This window comes from Talpa occidentalis, unplaced genomic scaffold (genome assembly GCF_014898055.3).
Source record: "Talpa occidentalis isolate TD23 unplaced genomic scaffold, MPIMG_talOcc4v2.1 talOcc4.12, whole genome shotgun sequence".
Taxonomy (NCBI): Eukaryota; Metazoa; Chordata; class Mammalia; order Eulipotyphla; family Talpidae; genus Talpa; species Talpa occidentalis.
Genome location: NW_023601212.1, coordinates 96,485,753 through 96,507,467, shown reverse-complemented (window position 1 = coordinate 96,507,467; position 21,715 = coordinate 96,485,753). Strand labels below are relative to the sequence as shown.

General features: G+C 48.5%; 2 protein-coding genes across 2 annotated transcripts in view; both read right to left on the bottom strand.

Moving 5' to 3' along the window:
* Positions 1–11,197, bottom strand: part of TXNDC11 (thioredoxin domain containing 11) — a 55,925-nt gene extending 44,728 nt beyond the window's left edge. The window contains exons 1-3 of the mRNA XM_037507592.1: positions 10,824–11,197; positions 5,323–5,539; positions 1,998–2,095 (exon numbers count right to left, since the gene is read on the bottom strand). Coding sequence (XP_037363489.1) covers positions 1,998–2,095; positions 5,323–5,539; positions 10,824–11,068 — 560 coding nt within the window. The 5' untranslated portion in view covers positions 11,069–11,197. The remainder of the gene's footprint in view (positions 1–1,997; positions 2,096–5,322; positions 5,540–10,823) is intronic.
* A 2,312-nt stretch (positions 11,198–13,509) lies between these two features.
* Positions 13,510–21,715, bottom strand: part of ZC3H7A (zinc finger CCCH-type containing 7A) — a 31,158-nt gene continuing 22,952 nt past the window's right edge. Inside the window, exons 19-23 of the mRNA XM_037507591.2 lie at positions 21,244–21,349; positions 18,761–18,869; positions 16,819–16,952; positions 15,169–15,332; positions 13,510–14,428 (exon numbers count right to left, since the gene is read on the bottom strand). Of these exons, the coding sequence (XP_037363488.1) occupies positions 14,239–14,428; positions 15,169–15,332; positions 16,819–16,952; positions 18,761–18,869; positions 21,244–21,349 (703 nt within the window). The 3' untranslated portion in view covers positions 13,510–14,238. The remainder of the gene's footprint in view (positions 14,429–15,168; positions 15,333–16,818; positions 16,953–18,760; positions 18,870–21,243; positions 21,350–21,715) is intronic.

Genomic DNA, 21,715 nt, shown 5'->3' with positions numbered 1-21,715 from the left:
GTGTGGCTGAGAAATGATCCCGGCTTTGGAGCCTTTTATAAACTTTCTTTAGGACTGGCATCAATACCAGCCAAAAAATAGAATCCACTTCCACAAAACAGAAACAACTAGTAACTTTTTTAGCAGCCACTACAAGGTAAGCCATTACACAGAGAGTAGCAGCAGCAACACAGACAGTAGCTCACCCCATGGTGAGACTCAAGGGCCACATCTGTAAGAGCCCTTGCACTATGAGAGAGTGTCATGGAAGACATGAGAGTGAGAGAGAAAAAGAGAGAGAGAGAGAGAGAGAGAGAGTGTGTGTGTGTGTGTGTGTGTGTAACACAGCTTGAAGAGTCTGAAATGAAATATGGAAAGGTCCCCTTCTGTTTGTAGCACACTGAGAGCAGATGTTGACATATTAATGGGTCTGAATTGACTCAAACAAATAAAGTTTTAAGATGAGGGGTAAGCACCTCAGGTAAGCCCCGACTTCAAATTCTTCATCAGTATAATGAGAGGTTGGACAAGATATTTCTAAAGTTCCTTTCAATCTTCCTAGAAAACAAACTATCCAAGGCATTTTATACTCAGTTTAAGGGAAGATTTTGATGACACATCAAGTTAAGTTCACCTCTGGGTTGTTGGCTTGGTTTATCAAATTGCAGGGTCAGGAAAACCTGCTAGGCACCTGCTCCCTGTTTCTTATTTCAAAAAAAGAAATGCAGGAACCTTAGTATAGGGGAGCAAATGCATCATTTTGTTACCAAGCAGAGCTGTAGAACCTTCAAGCATAATCATCTTACACTTAAAAAAACTGAACTTCAACCTTCAAAGTTGAAGCAGCAGGACCTCCAAATTACTGGCAAAGGGGGTAGAGGGGAAGATAAAATGCAAAAATATTCCTAATGGATCCCAAGCAAAAATTGGTTTGTTACCACAAATAGTCAAGACATTTAATATCTAGAGAAAAATTTGAGGGTAGAGATGGGGCAGGAAAGTGTGTTCTTGCCCAAATTTCACAGCTCCCGAGAAACAATACTAAGTGTACCTCAACATTTTATGCAAGGGATAATGGAAGTGTGATGGAATATGAAAGATAATATACAAAAGAAATTTTGTTGATGTAATAAATCCTACTGATTAAGGCCCAGGAAGTTCAGAGGGAGAGAAAAAAATAAAATCCATAATGTAAAGCTCTGATTAGCCCAATCCTCTTTACCCATTTACCTGCACTAACAAACTTCAAGCCAATCACCCCAAGTAAAGTCCAAAACCCAATCTCCTGTCTCTAAAAGTCCTCAAGTCAGATTTCAGACATTTACTGAATGCCCACAGCAGGGTCTAAGTAGTCCAAAATCAGTATTTCCGCAGCAAAATGAATAAAATGGTAGCTAAAGGGATAAAGACTACAGGTACCCTCTGTTACTTGGGGCCAGATGAATGTACTGGGGGACAAAAATCCTAAGTATCTCTGAGGTTTCAGAGCTTTCTGGATGTCAGCATTACAGGTGAATTATGGGCATGAGACTGCAGACTTATGATCGCATCTTCCCAGTTGACAAGATAGCATGACGCCCTCTTGACTAAGCTATGCTGCCACAGAGCAGGACAAGGAGTTGTGTGTACTGTTACACACTTTCAGAATATCTGAAGTGTACAGCCCTACATGGAATAACTGGAACTATTAAAACCAATGTTGTAATACGTGATGACATGAAAAGATGTTCACAAAAATAAGAAAGAGCAATTTAAGACGTTATTACTGCATGGTCCCATTTTCTTTTATTTAAAAAAAATGTGTGTACGAATATGTATAGACACAGGAGGCTATAAATCAAAACACAGTGACTATGTATGGCTGATAAAATCACCCAGATTTATTCATTTTATTTTAGCTTATCTATATATTCTCAGTTTTCTACAGTGAATATCTAATACTTATAAGCAGGGCAAAAAATTCACTTTTATATTGATACATTAAATTGGAATTAGAGACACCACTTAAAAGTTCTTACCTCCGATGATACAGATAGATAACAGGAAAATAGAAGAAGTGCTTCTGTTTCCTACATTTCCCCTGGTTCCACCAACAGTTAACTGCCACAAACAACACCTGCAGGGCAAGAGAGGTTTTCAATGACTATGAATAACAACTGAAAAATTACCAAGATTTAAAAGATGAAAATATAGAAATGGAACTATTCCTCTACCGAAAGAGAAAGTATGAAAAAAAATTGTCTCAAATGTTCAAAGAGGATCAACAGTAATAAAGAAGTTAGAATAATCTACAGAGGCTAGTGAGGATTCTGAATATTTTGCAGTCTATGTAAAAGGAAAATGATTTGTTGTGAATTCTGAAGTGAACAAGTACCAGTGAGGTTTCTCTGAGCATGATGACACTAATACAGTAGAAGGTTATGCCCTTTGACAGTCAAATTAAGCAACTGAGAAAGAAAAATGCTAATAAAACATCACAAATTTTCAAGGGCAGCTCTTAATGACTTATTTTAAAAACTAAAACAATAGTTTTATTTTAATAACTAAAATAAAATAAAGCTACACTCCATGGTGGTGGTGCAGGGGTTCAAGTCAGTGCTATCAAGCTATCACCAGCCACTGCGACATGAGTTCTATCCCTGGCTAGCCAGGGAGCTGACACACATGGCGCAGCAGACCTCTCCTTCTCACCTGCTGCTCCCCTCAGCAGTGTATCTCAGTGGATCCGCCTGTTCAGCTCCCCACTCTGTCTCTGGTGAATCCTCTCATCCCCCGTACCACTGGTCTACACCCCAGTTCTTGTATGCATAAATAAATAAAACAAATCTTTAAAAATACATAAAACTATATTCTAAAAGATAATACTGAATAGAAAAATATGGATTAAGTATATATGTATGGATGGATGCTGAAATATTTAAGGAAAAGCATCCTGATGTCTGCAATGCATTTAGAAATGTGCCACAAATAAGATGTATTAGTAGAGACTGGAGCGGAGTCTCTCAGCTTGGGCATTACTGACATTTGGGTTTGAATTTTTTGGGGGGTGTTATGTTTGTTTGGGGGGGCTTTCCCACACACTGGATGCAGCATGCCTGGCGGTGACAACCAAAAACGGAAATAGGTCACAGGCAGCGCCGCTGCCAGCACAAGGTGGCAAAGCTGCCTCCAGTTCAGACACTGACTAGTAAAGGGTAAGGCGCTGGCGTGTGGTAAAACACGCCTAACAGCACGTTCACAGGTAGAATTTAAATGGGGGGAAATGTAAAATTCTTTTACCTCTTTACGATAAAACACTCAACAAACAAGGAGATCATACATGAACAGTCACCTTGAGATGCCCTAGAGCTGCACGCCGGCATATCGCTCAGAGCGCAGTGCATGCTGTTAGGGCTTCTTTTCAGGGCTCCCATATGAGGAACATACACAACATCTTTACTAAAGGTGGACCCCTCATTTTTTAATAAGGCACAATTCACCATGTTTGTTAATTTCACTAAACAAAAAGGTTCAAAAGATTTTTGTCTGTTTCCTCTGGAGAACATATAACAATTAACTCTCAATCTGGAAGAAGCTGGAGAAAATATGAAAACTAGTTAGTTGTGGACAGCTTTATGACTTCCACCCCGCAAAGTATGCTCTGTACCTGCCCCCTAAGCCCGCATGGGAAGGACAGGGGTCCAGCATCAGCCTGCAGAGCTGTCGTGAGGCACACGGGCCGGGCTCGGCAGATGCCACCCTAGTGATCTCCGCCTAGAAGACAGACGGTAGCAAGGAACTGACACTTCATCTACACATACCAGCTTCCCCCCTGGTTCCCAGAAGCTGTCTAAATTCAGAAAACTTGGAAGTGATTGACAAAGCGGTGATTCCTTTTGTGTTAACAAACCCCTTGCCTCTGGTGCTCCACTTCAGCTCCTGTTTCCTCCCTAGGAGTGTCTGCTATGGACAGGTTACTAGTCACCATTTTTTGAAAGGAAGGCAGCAGGTAACGAAAGACAGGGAACATGGAATAATCCCATGGGTCCAAAGTTGGAGCACTCAGAATTAATGTTACAGGGACTGAAGACTGTCTTGTAAACATACTGAGTGCCACACTCAAGGACACATGGATCAAAGGCTCTGCTAGGCTGGGCAGGAATCCAGCCACCATTTATCATATAGAGATTTCTGAGAGTTTCAAAGAACCTCTGGAGCCAACTGCCTGCACAGCTGCCACAGGTCAGTGGACCTCAGCAGCAGCCTCTCACCTAGAAAGTGCCCACAAGATCTGAGGCAGCTTTGGGCAGGCGGTGGGCAGGCGGTGGGCAGGCGCAGTGGGCGAAGCGAGCAGCATTCACAACTGTTTTCACATCACACCATCCCAGGATTGGAAGAAACTTGTTATTCCAGCTCAGAATCTAACTCTATTTTAAATATGCATAAAGCCTGGCTTTTGTATTCACTGAATTTCTCAGGAAGGCAACTTCTGTATAAACTGAGGGCACGAAGTACTCTGTTTAGTTTGGGACTTCAGCAAGAGCCGCTCACCACTTAGACCAAATCACACCGCAGAGAACAGGCACCATGGTGTCTGAGTCACCAGCACATCACACCTTGGCCTGCACCTGCACTTGTCCTGCACCCAGCAGCTCTACACAGAGGCACGGGAACTGCTGTGCCCAAGCATTTCAGACTGAGACATGAATGATGTAACTTTGCATTCTTTTTCCTTTTTTCCCTCACTTTTACATTACACTTAGTGCATCAGACTGACTATTTTGAAACTATATGTGCAGGAAGTATTATCACCCATGAATTCTTTTCTGGACTTGTTTTACATAAAACACTTGTTTCATAAAAGACACGGGGACGCACGTGGCTGGGAGGCAAACCTATGGAGGTGACTATCTGCCTGTGTCCCTCTTAATTAGCACAAGATGAGATTCCAATATAGTTCTGTCCAACATAGTTCTGGTCCAAATATTTAAAAGGTCTGCCTCTTACATAGTGGTCATGATACATAAATTGCTCTTACGCAAAATACCTAACCAGTAAGTAGCAAATGGATACTCAAGCACTAGAATTTCAGCCCCCACCTCCTGCAGCACTGAAACCAACAGCACGGCCCCAGGTGTGCACTGGCCTGCGTGCCCAGGAAATGCAGAACCTGCTGTCACTCCTGCCTCTGACCGGCTGTGATCACCACCAGAGGGGATCCTGTTTCCTTATCAAAGGCGATACAACTCACAAAGAGGATGGCCTTCTCCTTGGCAAGATCAGCCAGGGAGGTATGGTGTCCCAATGAGACCACTGCACGCAGGACCAAGGGTCACTTATTCCTAGGCTGAATGACAGCGTTACCTGATCAGAGAGCTGACTTGCTGCCTGCTCAATCTCCGCCCTGGCGGCGATGGACTGCCCGCACCACGGGGCATAGAAGAACAGCAGCACCACCTCCGAGTCCCGGCGCACATGCTCCGCGTAGTCCAGCTGCCCCTGGAAGAGGTCAAGGACTGGAGACCTCGAGGAGAAAAAGTTGACAGGGGGCTTTGCTGGTATTATCACATCTTTTGCCCGACTAAAAAAGAGCAAACAAACAACATTGCTTAGTTTATCTTCTAGCAACAGCTTTATATGGCAGGAGAATGATGCCTGAAAGAAAAATCTTCTTTTACTTAAGAAAATGGAGTCTCCAAAACACTGTCCTGAAATAAAAAGGAAACATTCTGTGTGCCACGGTAAAATTTCGCAAAGAACATGCAAGAAATGAACAGTAGAGCCTCCTTGGTGGGAGCTATCAAGCTATCACCAGCCACCTTGGCATCAGTTTGATCCCTGGCCAGGGAATTGACCCACATGACACAGCAGACCTCTCCTGTCTCGCCTGCTGCTCCCCTCAGCAGTGGATTTCAGTAGATCCACCTGTTCTACTCCCCACTGTCTCTGGTGAGTCCTCTCACCCCTGCACCTCTGGCCTGTTCCCCAGCTCTTATATAAATAAAAATAAATCTTAAAAAAAAATAAATGAATAATACATTGAAATCAATTCTCTAACACTGTCTCCCCACGTGGGGGCAGGTTGCAGAAGGCAGAGGAGGTCTTTATATAATCTATATTCAGTCTCTACCCCCAAAGCCTCCATCCTATCTCTCTGCAGCCTTGCTCTCCCTGGAGGCACTTGCTCTCCAGGGCCCCAGAGCCTGCAGTGCCTCACTTAGAAGGAAGGGAGGGAGCATCTATGACCAATGCTGGGATCTCTATGGGACATCACTCAAGTCTGAGAAAACATCATCAGCTGGAGTTGGCACGTCGTACTTAAAGCTTTTACTCCAGGGTATTGATTCAGGCAAAAGTAATCGTTAAATAAGGCAAAAGCAATCATTAAATAATAATACAGACTTCTCCAGAGAGATATCATGATCAAAGGTTAATAAAGACAAGTAACAAAGCAATAGGCCATTTAACTGTTTTGTAAAAAGATTTCCCGAGTACCTGAGGTTCCAGAAAGGAGAGGTCAGTGGGAAGTCAGAACTGCCACGACTACTTTCTCCAGCAAGACAAATGGGCCTTGGCAGAGGCCGCACCCTACCATGTTACAGGGCTCTAACGAGAACCCCGAGTTATCCGCACATCTGCACCAACATGGCATAAACCATGAGGGCATTTTGGCTACGAAACCAACACAGGAAATAAAAATGGGATCCTAATAAATATCTGATTAACCCAAAAGGCAGCAGAAAAAGGCCAAAAAAGAAACCAAAGCCAAAAGGTATAAGTGGAAAGTTGCAAGCAGGCAGAGTTAAATCCAACCATTTTGAAAATCACATAACATAGGAAAGGACTAACCTGCCCAACTGAGAGGAAGAGATGGCCAGACAGGAAAAGGAAGCAAGACCAGGCATATGTGGCCCAAGAGACACACATTTTAAACAGAAACATAAAGACACGGGAGAAAAGATAACTTGTGGAAACAGTAAGCATTAATAGGTGGAGAAACTCACTAGGTGAAAGGCTAAACCAGCTGGGATATATTCTTACAATTAAATGTTACTCGGCAATTAAAAAAAAAAGATACATTCTATAACATGTTGGGGTGCAAAGTAATTATGCTGAAAGAAGCTAGCACTAAGGACTAGCAGTCAGTCCAATATCAACACCCAACACGCAGGCTACTCTAAGAGCCTGGGCATTTAGCATGCGGGTGAGTCCACACACTCTCCCCGTCAGTCACTTACTTGAATTCAGGCTTCCGGAATTAAGAAGAGAGTTTAAATGTATTACACTTCCCTATTTTAACCAAAAATCACTAACACAGTAAGGTAGTGGTGTTAAAAATTGGAGCAAATTTCCTCTTTATTTCCTCCAATGAACTTTTTTTGTTAAAGATGTATTTATTTATGCATGCATATAAGAACTGGCTATAGGCCAGAGATGCGGGGGGTGAGAGGATTCATCAGAGAGAGTGGGAAGCAGAACAGGCGGATCCACTGAAATGAACTTTTTAACCCAGGGAGCTTTGTCTATGGAAAATATCTTCAGAACCTGAAAAAATCAGTCACCTCAACAACTGAAAACAGGCTCACTGAGCAAAGGTCGCTGCACTGCAGGCGGCGCGCCATGGGGACCAAGACCGCAGCAAGCAGGCAGACTGTCAGGGGACTTGCTTTCTTGGGAAGGAAGACAAGAAATAACTAAACTCATAAACAAAAAAACCCAAACAACCACCCACTGCGTGTGGAGAATTTAAGCAGGTGACATGATGGGCACGTGATGCTCCTCTGATGGGGGAGTGGGCAGGCTGGAAGCTTTTAGCCTACACCTGTGACAGCCTACACCTGTGACAGAAAGATAGTCGTGCAAAGAAGTGAACAGGCCTGGTGCAGAAGAAATGAATCTTCAATAGCTCCAAGATTCTGCTTTGGAAGGAATTCTTTTTCTACTATTCAAATCGCATGTGAAGTGTTAAATAATGCAATGAGGGAAGATGTGGGTTTTCAACAGCTAAACAAACAATAAAGAATTATCATCAACTTAGTGTTGTCTGCCAGCTCGGAGCAGTTCCTAGGTAAGTGAAACAGGTAAAATGCAGGGCTAAGCAGACAGTCAACGTTAGCCAGGGAATTAGTCCATCACACGCATTCACAAGTTTCTATTTAATTCTCAAATTTGCTAAGTGCTTTCTGAGACATTAAACTTAGATCAAAGATGTCTTTCAGGGCTTCCCTGGTGGCGCAGGAGTTAAGTCTCAGTGCTATCAAGCTATGGCCAATCACTGCGGACAGAGTTCGATCCCCAGCCAGGGAGCTGACCCATATAGCAGAGCAGACCTCTCCTGTCTCGCCTGCTGCTCCCCTCAGCAGTGTATTTCAGTCAGTCTGCCTGTTCTGCTCCCCACTCTGTCTCTGGTGAAACCTCTCACTCCCCACACCTCTGGCCTACACCCAGTTCTTGCATGCATAAATAAATTAAAATAAATATTTTTAAAAAAAAAAAAGATGTCTTGCAGCTTTAAAGTCTAAGTCTCAGGTACAAAAAAAAAATTTAGAGTAGTTGCAAACAAGAAAGACATGTGGTAACTCCCAATTATTTGCCCCTTTACCCCTCCTTCCAAAAAGGATCTGAAGCAGCTTCACAATAAGGCAAAATAAATTTATGCACACATACATCTACAGATACACACACACGCGCGCGCACACACACACACACACACTTATTTCCCTCCAAACCAGAATGAAAGTAAAGTGAGTAGGATGATGTCACAGAGATTCAATACACAGAGAGGTAGATAGGATAGAGATTAAATACCCAGAAAAGCACGATTACTTGTGTTTCAACCCCAAATCAATCTTCTTTTGTAAAATCTTATTTGAACACAGCTAAGCAAAAGACATTGTAGAGGGCTGTCACATGTCAGGCCTGGAGTTATTAATAAAATTAAATTAGGGGGAAAAATCTGTCTCTCCCTTAAGACTCTGTCCTCATTAATGCAACGAGCTCAAAAGTAAAACAGGAAAGGGGGGAACAGAAATGTTAGGGTAGTACAGCAATAAAGTATCGTGGAACCATTCAATGAGAGACTCTAAAAAACGTCCATCTGAGTCTATTAAAAGAATGTCAGATTTGCCAGAGGCACAGAAGGGAGCTGGACAGGCTCGCAGCCTCTCACTGGCTCACTCCCCTGGCCTGAAGCAGGTGGGGCTATTGCTGTGCCTGCTCCAGTAACTGGATTTACACACTTCCCTCTTTCTGAGATCGCTCAAGACTTCCTAACTATTAAGTCACATTCTCTCAGAGCAAACACTACTTACTGATGCGAGTAAGCTCCCCAACTGGGTGGAGAGGGGGAACTCTCTTCCTAACTTGAACCCAAACGCCACCCTGCAATATGGTGCCTTGTAAAATAAGTTGTCTATGATCCTGTGGGGGACACAATAAAGAGCAAGTTGAAGAGTTCGGTTCCTGACAATGAAGGATTCAAATTCCAGCTCAGCCACTTAACAGATGGGTGTCATTTGGGGCAAGTTTTGTAACATGACCAAAGCTCAACTCTTTTGTCTCTAACTGTGCAGGATAATAGTATATCCAGACTTTATTTACAGGGGCCCGAGATTGAAATGATTCATACTAGCAGGCAGGTTAAATGAATAAATGTGCTAATGTAACCTGTTGTTCTCAAATTTTGCTCCCCAGGGGACATCTGGCAATGTCTAGGGACGTTTTGGTTATTTCAGCTTGAGGGGGTGGGGGCGGTGAGAGGGTGTCCCATTGGCATCTAGTAGGAATGTTGCTAAACATCCTACAATGGACAGAACAGCCTCCCACAACTAAAAATGTCCGGGCCCACAATATCAAGTGTTGAGACTGCGAACCCACTGACAGCAGAGTACTTGACATATGGGCAAATGATAGTTAATGTAACTTGTTCTCTTTCCACTAAATCCCCCAATCGTTTCACAACAGAAGCCGCCAACTGTGCTTAACAGACTCAATCAAAATCCAAGTTGAAACTTTCCTCTTGGCCAACATGCCAGTAATTGGCAACACAGATTCATAAACTGGAGTCCCAGGGGACACAGTGTAGATTTGGGAGGCCTAAAGCACACCTGAAATTTAAGGTTAATTTTGCCTCTGCGTACTATCTCAAAGGAGGCACACTAGTCTTCTTTTCTCCCGCTCACCAGGCTGGAAGACACTCTGGGCCTTTTCCAGTTCCAGGAAACACCAGGCTTGTGCAGCCTCAGGACTTGCCCCTGCTCTTCCCTCTCCCTTTCCCCAGCCTTCACGACGGTGGTCTCTGCCCCTTTTCCTGAGCTTCCTCTGCGCTTCCTGAAATTGCCTTTTCTGCCTCACCCTCATCGCTTCTATTCCTGCAAGGCCCTTACTGAAACCCTTCAGAATCAGGTAAATTTACCTGTTCATGAGCCGTCCCACCCCTGGGACGCACGGAGAGCGGGGCCCTCCATCTCCCTCACCCGGGAGAGCGCGCCCCGCTTCGTGGGTGCCGCGAGCAGTTGCCAGAGCCGTGAATCACCACAGCCGGGACCGGGGGACTAACACGGGTGACAGACGAGCGTCCCAGAGCCCGGGGGGAGGTGACAGGTGCGCCCCGAACCCCAGCAGCCGACGGGGAGACCCGGGCCCGCCTCCCTCGGAGCCAGCAGGGACGAGGCGCGACGGGCGAGCCCCCCGCCGTGTGGCCGCCCGGCGGGCGCGGGAGGCGCGCGGGGCGCGGGTCAGGCCGGGCTCGGGGCCCCGGCAGGCCCCGCCGTCCCGGGCCGCGGCCGCTGCGACCCCCCGACCCTGACGCGGGCCTCGGGCGCCGGCGGGGGCGCCGGCCGCGGACGGGGGCGCGGCCGCCTCACCTGCAGGTGAACTTGAGGGCGAGGAGCAGCGCGCAGCCGAGCGCCACGGCCCCGCAGAGCAGCTCGGGCCGCCGGCGCGCCATGAGGGAGGCTCCGCGCAGCCCGCGGCGCAGCCGGCCCGCCGGGGAGGCTCCGGCCGGGGCCGGGCTGGGGGAGCCGGAGCCCGCGGGGCCGCCGCCGGCCTCGTCCTCGGCGTCGTCGCTGCTGCTGCCGCCGCCGCCGCCGCGGCCTCCGCATTCCGACATTACATGCTCCCGCTCGCCGGCTTTATACGCCGCCGCTGCCGCCTCCGGCCCGAGGGCCCGGCCCGGCCCGTCGCCCCCCAATCCCGCAGCTCGCCGCGCCCGCTAACCCCGGCCCTCCACGTCAGCCGCCGCCGCCGCGGAGCCCGCCCCGCCGGCCCCGCCCCCGCGCCCCGAGTCTGCGCGGAGGCGACTCCGCCCGGCAGCCCCGCCCCTCGGCGGGCCCGCCCCTCGCCCACGGAGCCTGCGCAAACGCCCCTCGCCCGCGCCGCCCGCGGCCCCGCCCGCGCCGCACAGGCCCCGCCCCCGCGCTCCGAGTCTGCGCGGACGGCGACTCCGCCTGGCAGCCCCGCCCCTCGCCCGCGCCACCCGCCGCCCCGCCCCCACAGGCCCCGCCCCCGCGCTCGGAGTCCGCGCGAGAGCCGCCCCGCTACGCGCCGTGGCCCCGCCCCCGCCACGGAGCCCGCCCCCGCGCGCCCGGCCTACCCGGTGTCCTCCCGGCGCGGAAGTCGGGGCGGCGCCGGGGCCGCCGGGAGGTGGCGCGGGCCCTGAGGGGCGGACGTCATGGCCGCGCGCCGCAGTCCGGCCGGCAGAGCCTCGGCGCCGTCTGTGAGGTCGCGGCCGGGGCGGGACGGGGTTCAGAGGGGACTTGAAATGCTGCCCCCGCGCGCCCCGTCACGGGCTCGGGCTCGGGCGGCGGGGCCTGGGCGCAGGCGCTCCGGTTGCCGGAGAGTGTCCGGGGCTCTCCGGGGAAGGCCCGCACGTGTGTTCGCGGAGCCGCCGAAGAACCGGCTGAGTGAGCGGCGCAGGGGCGCGGCGCTGGGCGGCGAGGCGGGACCGAGAGCGGCGGGAGGCGCTGCTCCCCCGAGAGCGGAGGGCGGACCTGCCTGCCACCCCGCGCTGGGGCCCGAGGCCAGGACTCCATCTCCACGGTCATGAGCTGCAAGTCACTCAAAACTGAGGAAACTAAGGCACTATGATGTCAGGCAAAAAAAGCCCCACAAAGTTAAGGTGACCCCCGTCTCTGCCACAAGTCAGCTGTGGGACCCGGGGCGGGATGTCCGGGGAGGTGAAGTTGGGCGTGGCTGCCTCCAGGCTGTGCCAGAGCCCTGCGAGTGTCCACTGGGGAGGCCCCGCATGGCCCTCGCTCGTTTACACCGGACGCTTGACTGTTTTCTCTCTCATGCCTTTTGGACACCTTCTTCACTGTCTTCCTCTGTACTAGGTGGATGTTTTCTAGCATACCATTCATTCCTCCAATGATTCATCAGCTGCATGAGGGATCCAGTGTGCCCCCCTCCATTGACTTCACATCTGTACTAACTTGATTTCAGTGAGATATGGAAGTTTCTTCAGTGTAATTCCATTCCCCCCCTCCTTTCCTGGTGAATTACTCCTTTTTTTTTTTAAGATTTATTTATTTTTTTAAGATTTATTTATTTATTTATACAAGCACTGGGTACAGTCAGAAGCGCAGGAGGGTGAGAGGATTCACCAGAGCCAGAGCGGGGAGCAGAGCAGGCAGAAGGACCGAAGGACACTGCTGAGGGGAGCAGCGGGCGGCAGGAGAGGTCTGCACGCCATGTGGGTCCCTCCTCCAGGCGGCCGGGGATCGAGGAGGCCCAAGATTTATTTATTTATACAACAGAGACGAGAGAGGGTGAGAAGATTCACCACAGACAAAGCCGGGAGCAGAACAGGCAGACTGAAATACACTGCTGAGGAGAGCAGAGGGGAGACAGGAGAGGTCTGCTGTGCTATGTGGGAATCTCCCTGGCCACCCGGGAATCGAACCGGTGCTGCAGAGGCTGCGGACAGCTTCACAGCACTGCGCTCAACCCACTGTGCCACCGGGGAGGCCCAAATTACTACTTTTTTAATATTGTTTTATATACTCTGGTTTCAAGAAGCTATGAAGAGGGAAAAAAAATATTTTTTAATATTAACCTTATGTACCATTTCTAGTTCTCTTGATTTCTTTGTGTAGACTGGAGTTAGTTGGTATATTGCTGACAAAACCAAATATGGTCAAAGATCATAGGCCCTCATTCACTGTGGGAGGCTAGGATAGACTCTTAATGTATATGTCCATAAGACAGCTGTCGTTTGCACGGACCTAAGGTTCAAAGTACTTTTGCTGCTTTTACAAGACCCACAGTATCTGGTGACAAAGCAGAGTGACATCTTACAGGCCAGGATTAACAAGAGCATGGTTTCTTTCCTCCACTTTCTAGACATCTGGCTGCTGCTCTGACACCAGAACAGTTTTCTGAACAATGAACCAGAGAAGGGACATAGTGAAAAATTGTTTTCGGGTTCCTCTAATTTGCATACCATCTTTGGCTGCTTAAATAAAAATGTTAAAAAAAAAAAAAATCAAACCTTGTGATTTTGGTACCCATTTTCAAAAATTCCTTGTGGGGAAAGAACCACACCCAAAAATGAGACATCTATATATAAAATCTTTATTATGGGCAATATTGGTCCATACACTACACAATAACCAACAGTACAAGTTTAATCTTTCAAAATCATTTAAACAGCAAAAGACTAAGAAATAAAATTTGATTCAACTGATTATTTTCCAAAAAATCTCAATGCACATTATCCTCAGTTCCTTTATTATAGTGAAACATACAAATACAGAAAAATACCCCATTTAACTTAATACTAGTGTTAAATGGTTATTTGACTTAAAATCTGAGTTAAGAAAATCCTTTTTAGCAACCTACATACAGATAAGTAGCAAACTTGATTATATTAAACAAATTCGTTCCACTTAAAACATGTAAAGAATTTTATCCATCATGTGTTCTGAACCTAGTACAAGTGTTTATTCTCTCACCATCATGATTCTGGAGTTGAGGGCTCAACTCCAGGAGTCATCCTAGACATAACCTCATCCTCTTTCCCCAACACTCTTCACCCAAAAGTCTGTTCAACAGATGGCAGCCGGGTAGCGGTCACTTGGCCACATGATGCCAATGGTTCCGTGAGAGCGTGACCAGACCTGTTAAACAGCCCATTTTCTACCTACTGTGGGTTGCTGCTCAGGAGGTTCGATATACGCCAATACAAGCAGAAAGTCTGCAGCTCTCTGCTAGGTGCCTTAGAACACTTCCAATTTTTCTGGCCAATGCTCTGATTAGGTTACATACATAAAAGCCAGCATATTAGTTTAAATCTTTAAACAAAAAACTATATTTTCCAAAGTCATTATCATTTGGGGCAATTAAGTGATCTTTTCTTGCTTTGTTGAGCTTCATCTTTAGGGCATCTCTCCTCTCTTCCCACTCATGAAGTTCAGCGTTTCCATGGGCAAATTTACAGCTGCTTCCTTCTGTGCAGGTGCCATTCATAAACCTGTTAGGACAAATCAGCCTCGTAAGGGCCCTCGAGTTTTATAAAGCTCTGTCAAGATGGGCACTTCACGAGTTTTATGATTTGCATAAAAGTCTTAGTTCAAAAGCTTAAGCCTAGAAAAATGATCATTTCACAGCCTTGACAGACATGATAGGGCAGTACCTTCAACTAAATGCATCTCATGGAAAATACTGATTGATGGGAGAGAAAAGACCACAACCCTTCTTAATGCCATGAAAAGAAATCAGATATGGCATCAGGTAAGAGAGTCTTAAGTAGTTTTAAGTATCATGTGGGTCTAAATTTGGAAATGAAAAGGAAACCGCGATTTAACAAAATGAGAAGCAGTTCAGAGCTAGCTAATTTTTCACTGAGAAATTTTCCAAGTAAACTTAAAGGATCATGATACATTCTCCTTTGACCTGAAAGAGTCCCAAATGTACATCTGAAATGTAATGCAAAGGCAGTTTCAAAACTGCAGAACATGTACTACAGAAAAGGGCATGGCAAAGGGTCAGAGAATCATCTCTGTGACCTTGAAGGTGACTGAAGACATTTCAAACCCATGTCAGCAGACGGTGAAATCTTTTCACGCAATCACAGAAGAGGAAGGAAATGTTCAAGGGGCAATTCAATCGTGGAGCCCAAACACCAGCATCAATACAAAGACCTTCTCACCCCACATCCTCCTACACACAGTGACCATACAAGGCCCGGGGCAACGAAGGAAACCGACGTACCTATCACAAATACTAAAATATCCTGTCGGGAAGCGGTGCTGCCAGCAGTACTGGTCATCTTCGGTGTGGAAAACCTTCTCTTTGTGCTTCTCGGAGGAGATGTGGCCTTGCCACTGCTTCTCACTGTTGCAGTTCTTCCCACACATCCAGCAGTGGAAGTCCACCTGCACGAGCAGAGGAAAGTGGGAGTGTCTGTGTGCCCCTCGCCAGTCTAACACAGGCCAGGGCACCGGGATGACCAGAAACCAGTCAGCCTAAGACTCAGACTGGATTTCATGGACCCCGCCTGGGGCATGCGGAGGGAACCAGACAGGGCCCAGGACCAAGGAGAGGGTCCCAACGCTGGGAGGTAGGGCAGAAGGAACAAGCAGAGAACAGGGGCGATGAGCCCAACCCGGTGTGTCACTGGGTGTGTCACCTGGACACACACTTCCAGATGACAGGAGCTTGTGTGCAAACAAGGATGTTTGCTGGGAGGACAAGAGCCAAGTTCAAACAAGGATCTGGGCAGAATTCAGACCATGAGGAAAAACAGAGGACTAGAAGCCCAGGACGAGCTACCAGGGCACTCGATGCACATGGGCGAGCCCTGTCTGCAGGCAGGAAGGCACAGCAAGTCCACAGAAGGACACCGCGCTGGGAGCACATGTGCCACCAAGGACGCTAGTGCTATGTGCCCATGTGGTGCTCCCAGTGCCCTGGGTAAGCAGATTTCTGGAGACTTCCCATGAGATTTTAACATGGGAAGGCATCTGGGGTATAGATGAGAATTTTATTAAACACTCCAGGTCAATGTCACCCCAGCAGGCTGGGTGACCCTGCTCTGGAAACACAAGGAACTCCTAGGAGAAGGTGCCAGGGAGTCGTGGCTGAGCCCTGGCAGAGAGGGACCAAGAACTAAGCTGCAGGATAATGCACTGACGTCAGTTTTTACAAAGCATGCCAGGCACAAGTGCAGGTGAGGAATCAATATGTCAAAGATAGGTAAACGTGGCTTGGAAAAATACACACTGGATCTGGTCTCTCTGGGAAAGGCGTCAAATCAGGCACCGACGTTATCTGTAACATTCTTATTTATTTTACAGAAGCAAATACAATAAACTATTACTAGTTCCCTTGGGATGGTGGGATAAAATAGTCATATTATCCTTTTTACTTCTGTGAAAAATTAATACAAAAAAGAACAAACAGTAAAAGTCCACAGGCAATTAATGTCCCCAGAGAATCCTGGAGGGAGGCAGAGGCCAGACTGTAGGAGGGAAGGAGGGACTGCAGACTGGGGGGGGCGGAGGAAGCCCACATTTCCTGAGTACCTTTGGGGGCCTAGCACAGAGAAACGTGCTACAGAGGCATTGCATTTCCCTGTCCACCATCCACCCCACGGCAGACACCCAGACCCACCCAGTGGTCCCCAGCAGTGAGGGGACAAGCCAGACTCAGCAATTCTGACTCCGAGGTCAGAAAACAGGGTCAGGAGAGGTGTTCTGAGAGGAGACACCAGCGCAGGGCAGGGAGGCCGTGGAGGGAGGAGGACAGCCTCGGAGGAGACTCCAGAGGAGGGCAGGGGGAGTGGGGAGCGGGTGATGGAGCAGGTGAGGAAGTCTCCCAGGAGCGCAGCAGCAGAGGGGAGGAAGAGCAGCCAGTACTCACAGTGACCTCCGCGTAATCCGTCGGCATGTGGATCTGTTTCCCATTTTCCTTGTTTGACTGACTCGCTACATCATCATTTTTTTCATTTTTTTGACTCTTTAGCCACAGTTCATAAAATTGCTCCATATCTTGTACTAAAGAAAAATGAATCACTTTCAGCAGCGACACCTAAACACCATTTGAATACAAGCAAAATCACGCACACGTTTGGCATCATTTTCCAGAGAAAAGAGGGCCGGACAGAGCCTAAGCGTCGGCCCTGGAGAGAGGGTCCGTGTCCATGCGGCAGGGAGATCCTCAGGGGTGAGAACCCAATTCAGAGCTGTCAAGCCACAAACAATAGTTTTCAAGATTAATCCACCCCTCCCTACATGTACAAGACACTGGGGATGGGGGGGTGCTAAAATTCAGAAACCATCACAGGTGTTGGTAAAAAGCCTGGGCCCAGCTTCAGTCTACGTTGTGCAGCTTTTTTTTTTTTAAGAGGCATGTTTTTATTTATTTATTTATTTATTTTTGTTTATACATGCACTGGGTACAGTCAGAGCACGGGAGGGTGAGAGAATTCACCAGAGCCAGAGCAGGGAGCAGAGCAGGCAGAAGGACCAAAGTACACTGCTGAGGGGAGCAGCGGGCGGCAGGAGAGGTCTGCGTGCCATGTAGGACCCTCCTCTGGTGGCCGGGGAGCAGCCGGGGATCGAACCGGTGCCGCAGAGGCCGCGGGCAGCTTCGCAACCCAGCGCACTACAGCGCACTACCGCTGCGCCACCGGGGAGGCCCCTACGTTGTGCAGCTCTAAGCACCAGGTATGGCTGACAGGCACAGTGGCCACCAACGTCTGGAGCCGCACTGACCTGCTCCTCACTGTTTACTGGGCAAGATGAGACACGTTGCGACTGGGACTGAGGTGCTGGCCCTGAGGGGGGTCTATCAGCCAAGCCACAGTCCCAGAGTACTGACAGGTGGGATGCAGTTTATGACAACACAGGCGTGACCAGGTGAGAACACCCGCATTACTACCAAGAGCTAACAGCACTGCTGAGGCTCTGCACCATGTTCCATGGTGTGGGGAGCCATTCTGTGCACTGTGGGATGGTGAGTGCCATGTCAGGGCTCTAAGCATCAGATGCTGGGGACACCTCCCCCCAAGGCGAGACAAATGTCTCCAGATGGAGACACGGTTTGTGGTTAAATTCATTCCCAGTTGAGAACCACTAAGCTAAAATACTGGTAATACGGATCTGGTCAAAACTTGTTTTGTTGGCCCTCAGGTAAGATCAGGGTCAGCAGAAACCACCACGGAGCCTCAAGATGCAAGGACATAGCAGAAGGCCCATATGGGTATCCCCATTCCAAGCAGGACAGCAAGTAGCAGCCCTGTCCCCGCAGTCACTGGCTGTCTGTGGCTGAAACAAGGCCAGTGACATGCCCAGCTCCAGTGGGAGCTTGCGTCCAGAGAGGGCAGATCTTAAGCGATCAGCAAGCTTCCATCTGTTTACTGAAGATTAAAGAACAGCGATCCTTGTAGTAAAACATTTTCTGATCAAAAGTGAAAGGTTGGCTGAGGCTCCTCAATCAACGTGAAGTTTGGCCAGGATGCCATTCTCTCCTTGGCCTTGAAATCTAGGCCTGTCCCACCAGCAAGGCCTCCTTGAAACCTCCAGTTCTACCCGGACTAATTCAGGGGTTCACCAGCAGCAGAGGATCTGACCGCCACGGTCCTGGGGGAGCTGCACTCCCCCCACCCACCTGGGGTCCCACCCCACAGGCCGCACACCACACAGCGCCCCAGGCTGGTGTCAGGCTGGGCTCCACAGGCACACAGCGCCGCCCGGCATGCCAGCACGTCCTGTGCTCACAGGAGCTGGCACATTTACAGAGAGGAAAGAAAAGTTCAGCTCCATTCCACAGATGTCAAGGCCACAGCAAAACGTCAACTTACTCCCATTCTCCTTCATGTAAGTCCACACTTCCCGTTCCTCAGGACTATGAGCAAAGGAACAGTTTCCAACATATTGACATTTTTTCCCAGAAGCAATATGATTGCACAGCTGTGAGGGGAAAATATGAATAAGCTTTAAGACAGAGTACACTAAATAAACTGCCTAATTTTACATTAAAGCAAAATAAGTGTTATTAACCATGCTAATGCTGAGTAATATACTTTTACAATGAAATTGATTTGATTCTATTAAAATTGACTCTATTCAAATCTCTAAGTCCAACATACATGAGATGATAGTAAGATTAAACTTTCTGTCTCAAAATGTCTCAAAAGAAAGTTTCCAAAAGAAAAGGACAGAACAGGAATATGGACCATTCTCCTACAGGTATCTGTCTACTAACTCGCTGATGGGGAGGAATCACTTTCAACCTCACAGGCATTTTCCCCTGGCCCCAGGGCCTGACAGCAATGATTTCTCCCTGCCTGACTCGCACGTCAGCACATGGGCAGCACAAAAGAAACTTGCGGGCTAAGCTGAAGCACTGACGGGTGTCAGAGACCCCGGCCAGTCAGCTTCCTCACAACCGCTGCTGGCAGCTCAGCTCGGCCATCGCTCGCTCTGCCTGTGTTGTCTGAACCAAGACATCAGGGCACAGAAGGTTCAAATAATACCTTGTCTGGGCATCTACGTTTTTGTTTCACAAAGGGAATACAGTGATACTGGTAGGAAGAGGAAGACAAAGTGACCAGCAGGACCAGACTCCCGTGAGAATGATGTCGATCAAGAATAAGAATGCCTCGGTCGCCCACAGCGCTTGTCGGCCTGTCTGCATGGAGCACAGGCGGTGGGCAACCGACAGCCCGTGGACCTTCGGCAACAGGGCCTGGCCCTGCCACTTGGTTTCCACAATGCTCGATGCTGACCTGTGTGTCTACTACAAACCTGAAGCAACCAGCCCTTGACGCTGCACTTCTCCAAAGTCAGTGACCTCACCCACAGGGTCTTCCATCAATACAACGCTCTTGCCACTGACATTATTACAGCCTTTCCCCACTTGAACCCCCATGACTGCTTCATCAAGTATCACCAAGGAAACAGTCTTTCCAAGCTCAGTGATGAGCAGGGAGAGAGGAGGGAAGGGCAAAGGCCAGCACCGTGCTGGGCTTTTATATGGCACTGCCTCTGATCACCTTGCCAGTTGCAGCTGGACAGCTCGACCAAGGCCTTCTGGCAGACACTCGGGCCCAGGCTCTTCACCTCACTGTACTGTCTACACATGTACACATAGAATATTATTTCTCCTTTAAGAAAAGGAGCCCTGAGCCACTCCTGGTCGGGAGAAAGAGAGGAGGCAGCTCGCAGCTCGGTAACGCCGCGGAGCGCATGCCACAGCTGGATCATCAGCAGTCCTGGGCAGCCAGCTCATGAACTAGGATTGTCCTCGGTCATCTTCGTTTTCACAACGCATCGAAGAAGACACCACCCTCTCCACGATCTCTTACAACACAAGCTACTAGCGGTTCCAATGACCCTACCCGGCTCCTACATGACCCACTAAGTACACACCCGGACCTCTGAGTCCGAACCACCATAGGTGAGTCACAAACACCACCAGCTCCAAAGGATGACCTTGAAACCTGTAAGTTTCACAAACCAGCAGGTACTTTGGGTGATGGGGAATTTATCTGCCTCCTCCTCAACCCCACCTGGCAGTTCAGTGGGAGGCCTATTTGCCAGGGGACTCTGTAGCCATACTTCCTCTGAAGTGGCAGGAAGTTTACTACTGTGAGTGCTCCGAGTGCCTCTGTCCAGCAGCTCCCCCTAGGGACCAGGGACCTCCGGCGCCTCTCTTGGGCAGGACAGTCCAGAGCCAGCTCAAGCGGTTTGCTCGGATTGCCATCTGCGGGACCGAGAGCCCCAGGCAGAGAGGAGCCAGGCCCCTCGTGAACAAGATGCCATCCCAGCCCTAAGGGGTCTTGGGGTTTCTCATTCGAAAGGATTTTGCGCCAGGTCTCCTCTTAACACTGGGCGTGTTTCCTTGCGTTCCTTTCTGAGCGTCCTATAGGCTGGGTCGCTCCTGGCTAGCAGCCCCGTCCTCAGCGACGGGCACTGGGATGTTGAGACAACGCACCGACAGCATTCCTACTGACCCGGGAGGCCCTGGGCTCGATAGCAAATTTAAATGAAATTCTCTCCCATTCCTTCCGCAAAGTAATTCGTCTGACAAATCAGTTAAATCGTGCCCGTAACTGTTACTCGAATCCTCATTTGCGTTTTCCAAGTAACGCAGACAATTCCAGTCAATCTGAAAACTCACAGAACCACATGAGCTAACGGGAAGGAGCACGAGAGAGGACCATTTAAATTTCATTATCGTGATGAGCGTTATTGAAAGGTCTTCTGTCTGAATTACTAGGACTTGCGCATGATTTGAAATGCCTAATTAAAAAAAAAAGTGGCTTAAAAATTACGTATGTACATCAAACTGTAAAGGCATTTGTTTCTTTGTGGGGAGAGGACGGATGTTCATCCACTTCTTACGTTCAATAGACATCACTCTCATCGCACGCCGCTCTTTCGTCCACCTAAGGAAAATGGAGTCAGAACAGACAAAGACACACCGGGAAGAGGCGGAACACGGGCGAGGGGCCAAGTCTGGGCCCAGAGGTCCAGAGACTTTTTTTTCCAACCCTTCTAAAAAAAATGCCTTATGCTTCTGTCCCTTCATTTCCTGCTCCTATTTGTAAACAACGTCCCCTGTAAGTCTTAAGCAGAACTCGTAACATACAGGAAAAAACACTTATTAAATTCTCTGCGTTTTTAGCTAGTAAATCCTAAAAATCTCCTCCATTCTGCTTTGTAATTATTCCTAAATTATCTACTTTCCTCTGCGCCCTTCCAGGTATTCACCTCTGTTTCTTTACATAAGACTTTATACCTACGAATCGGTC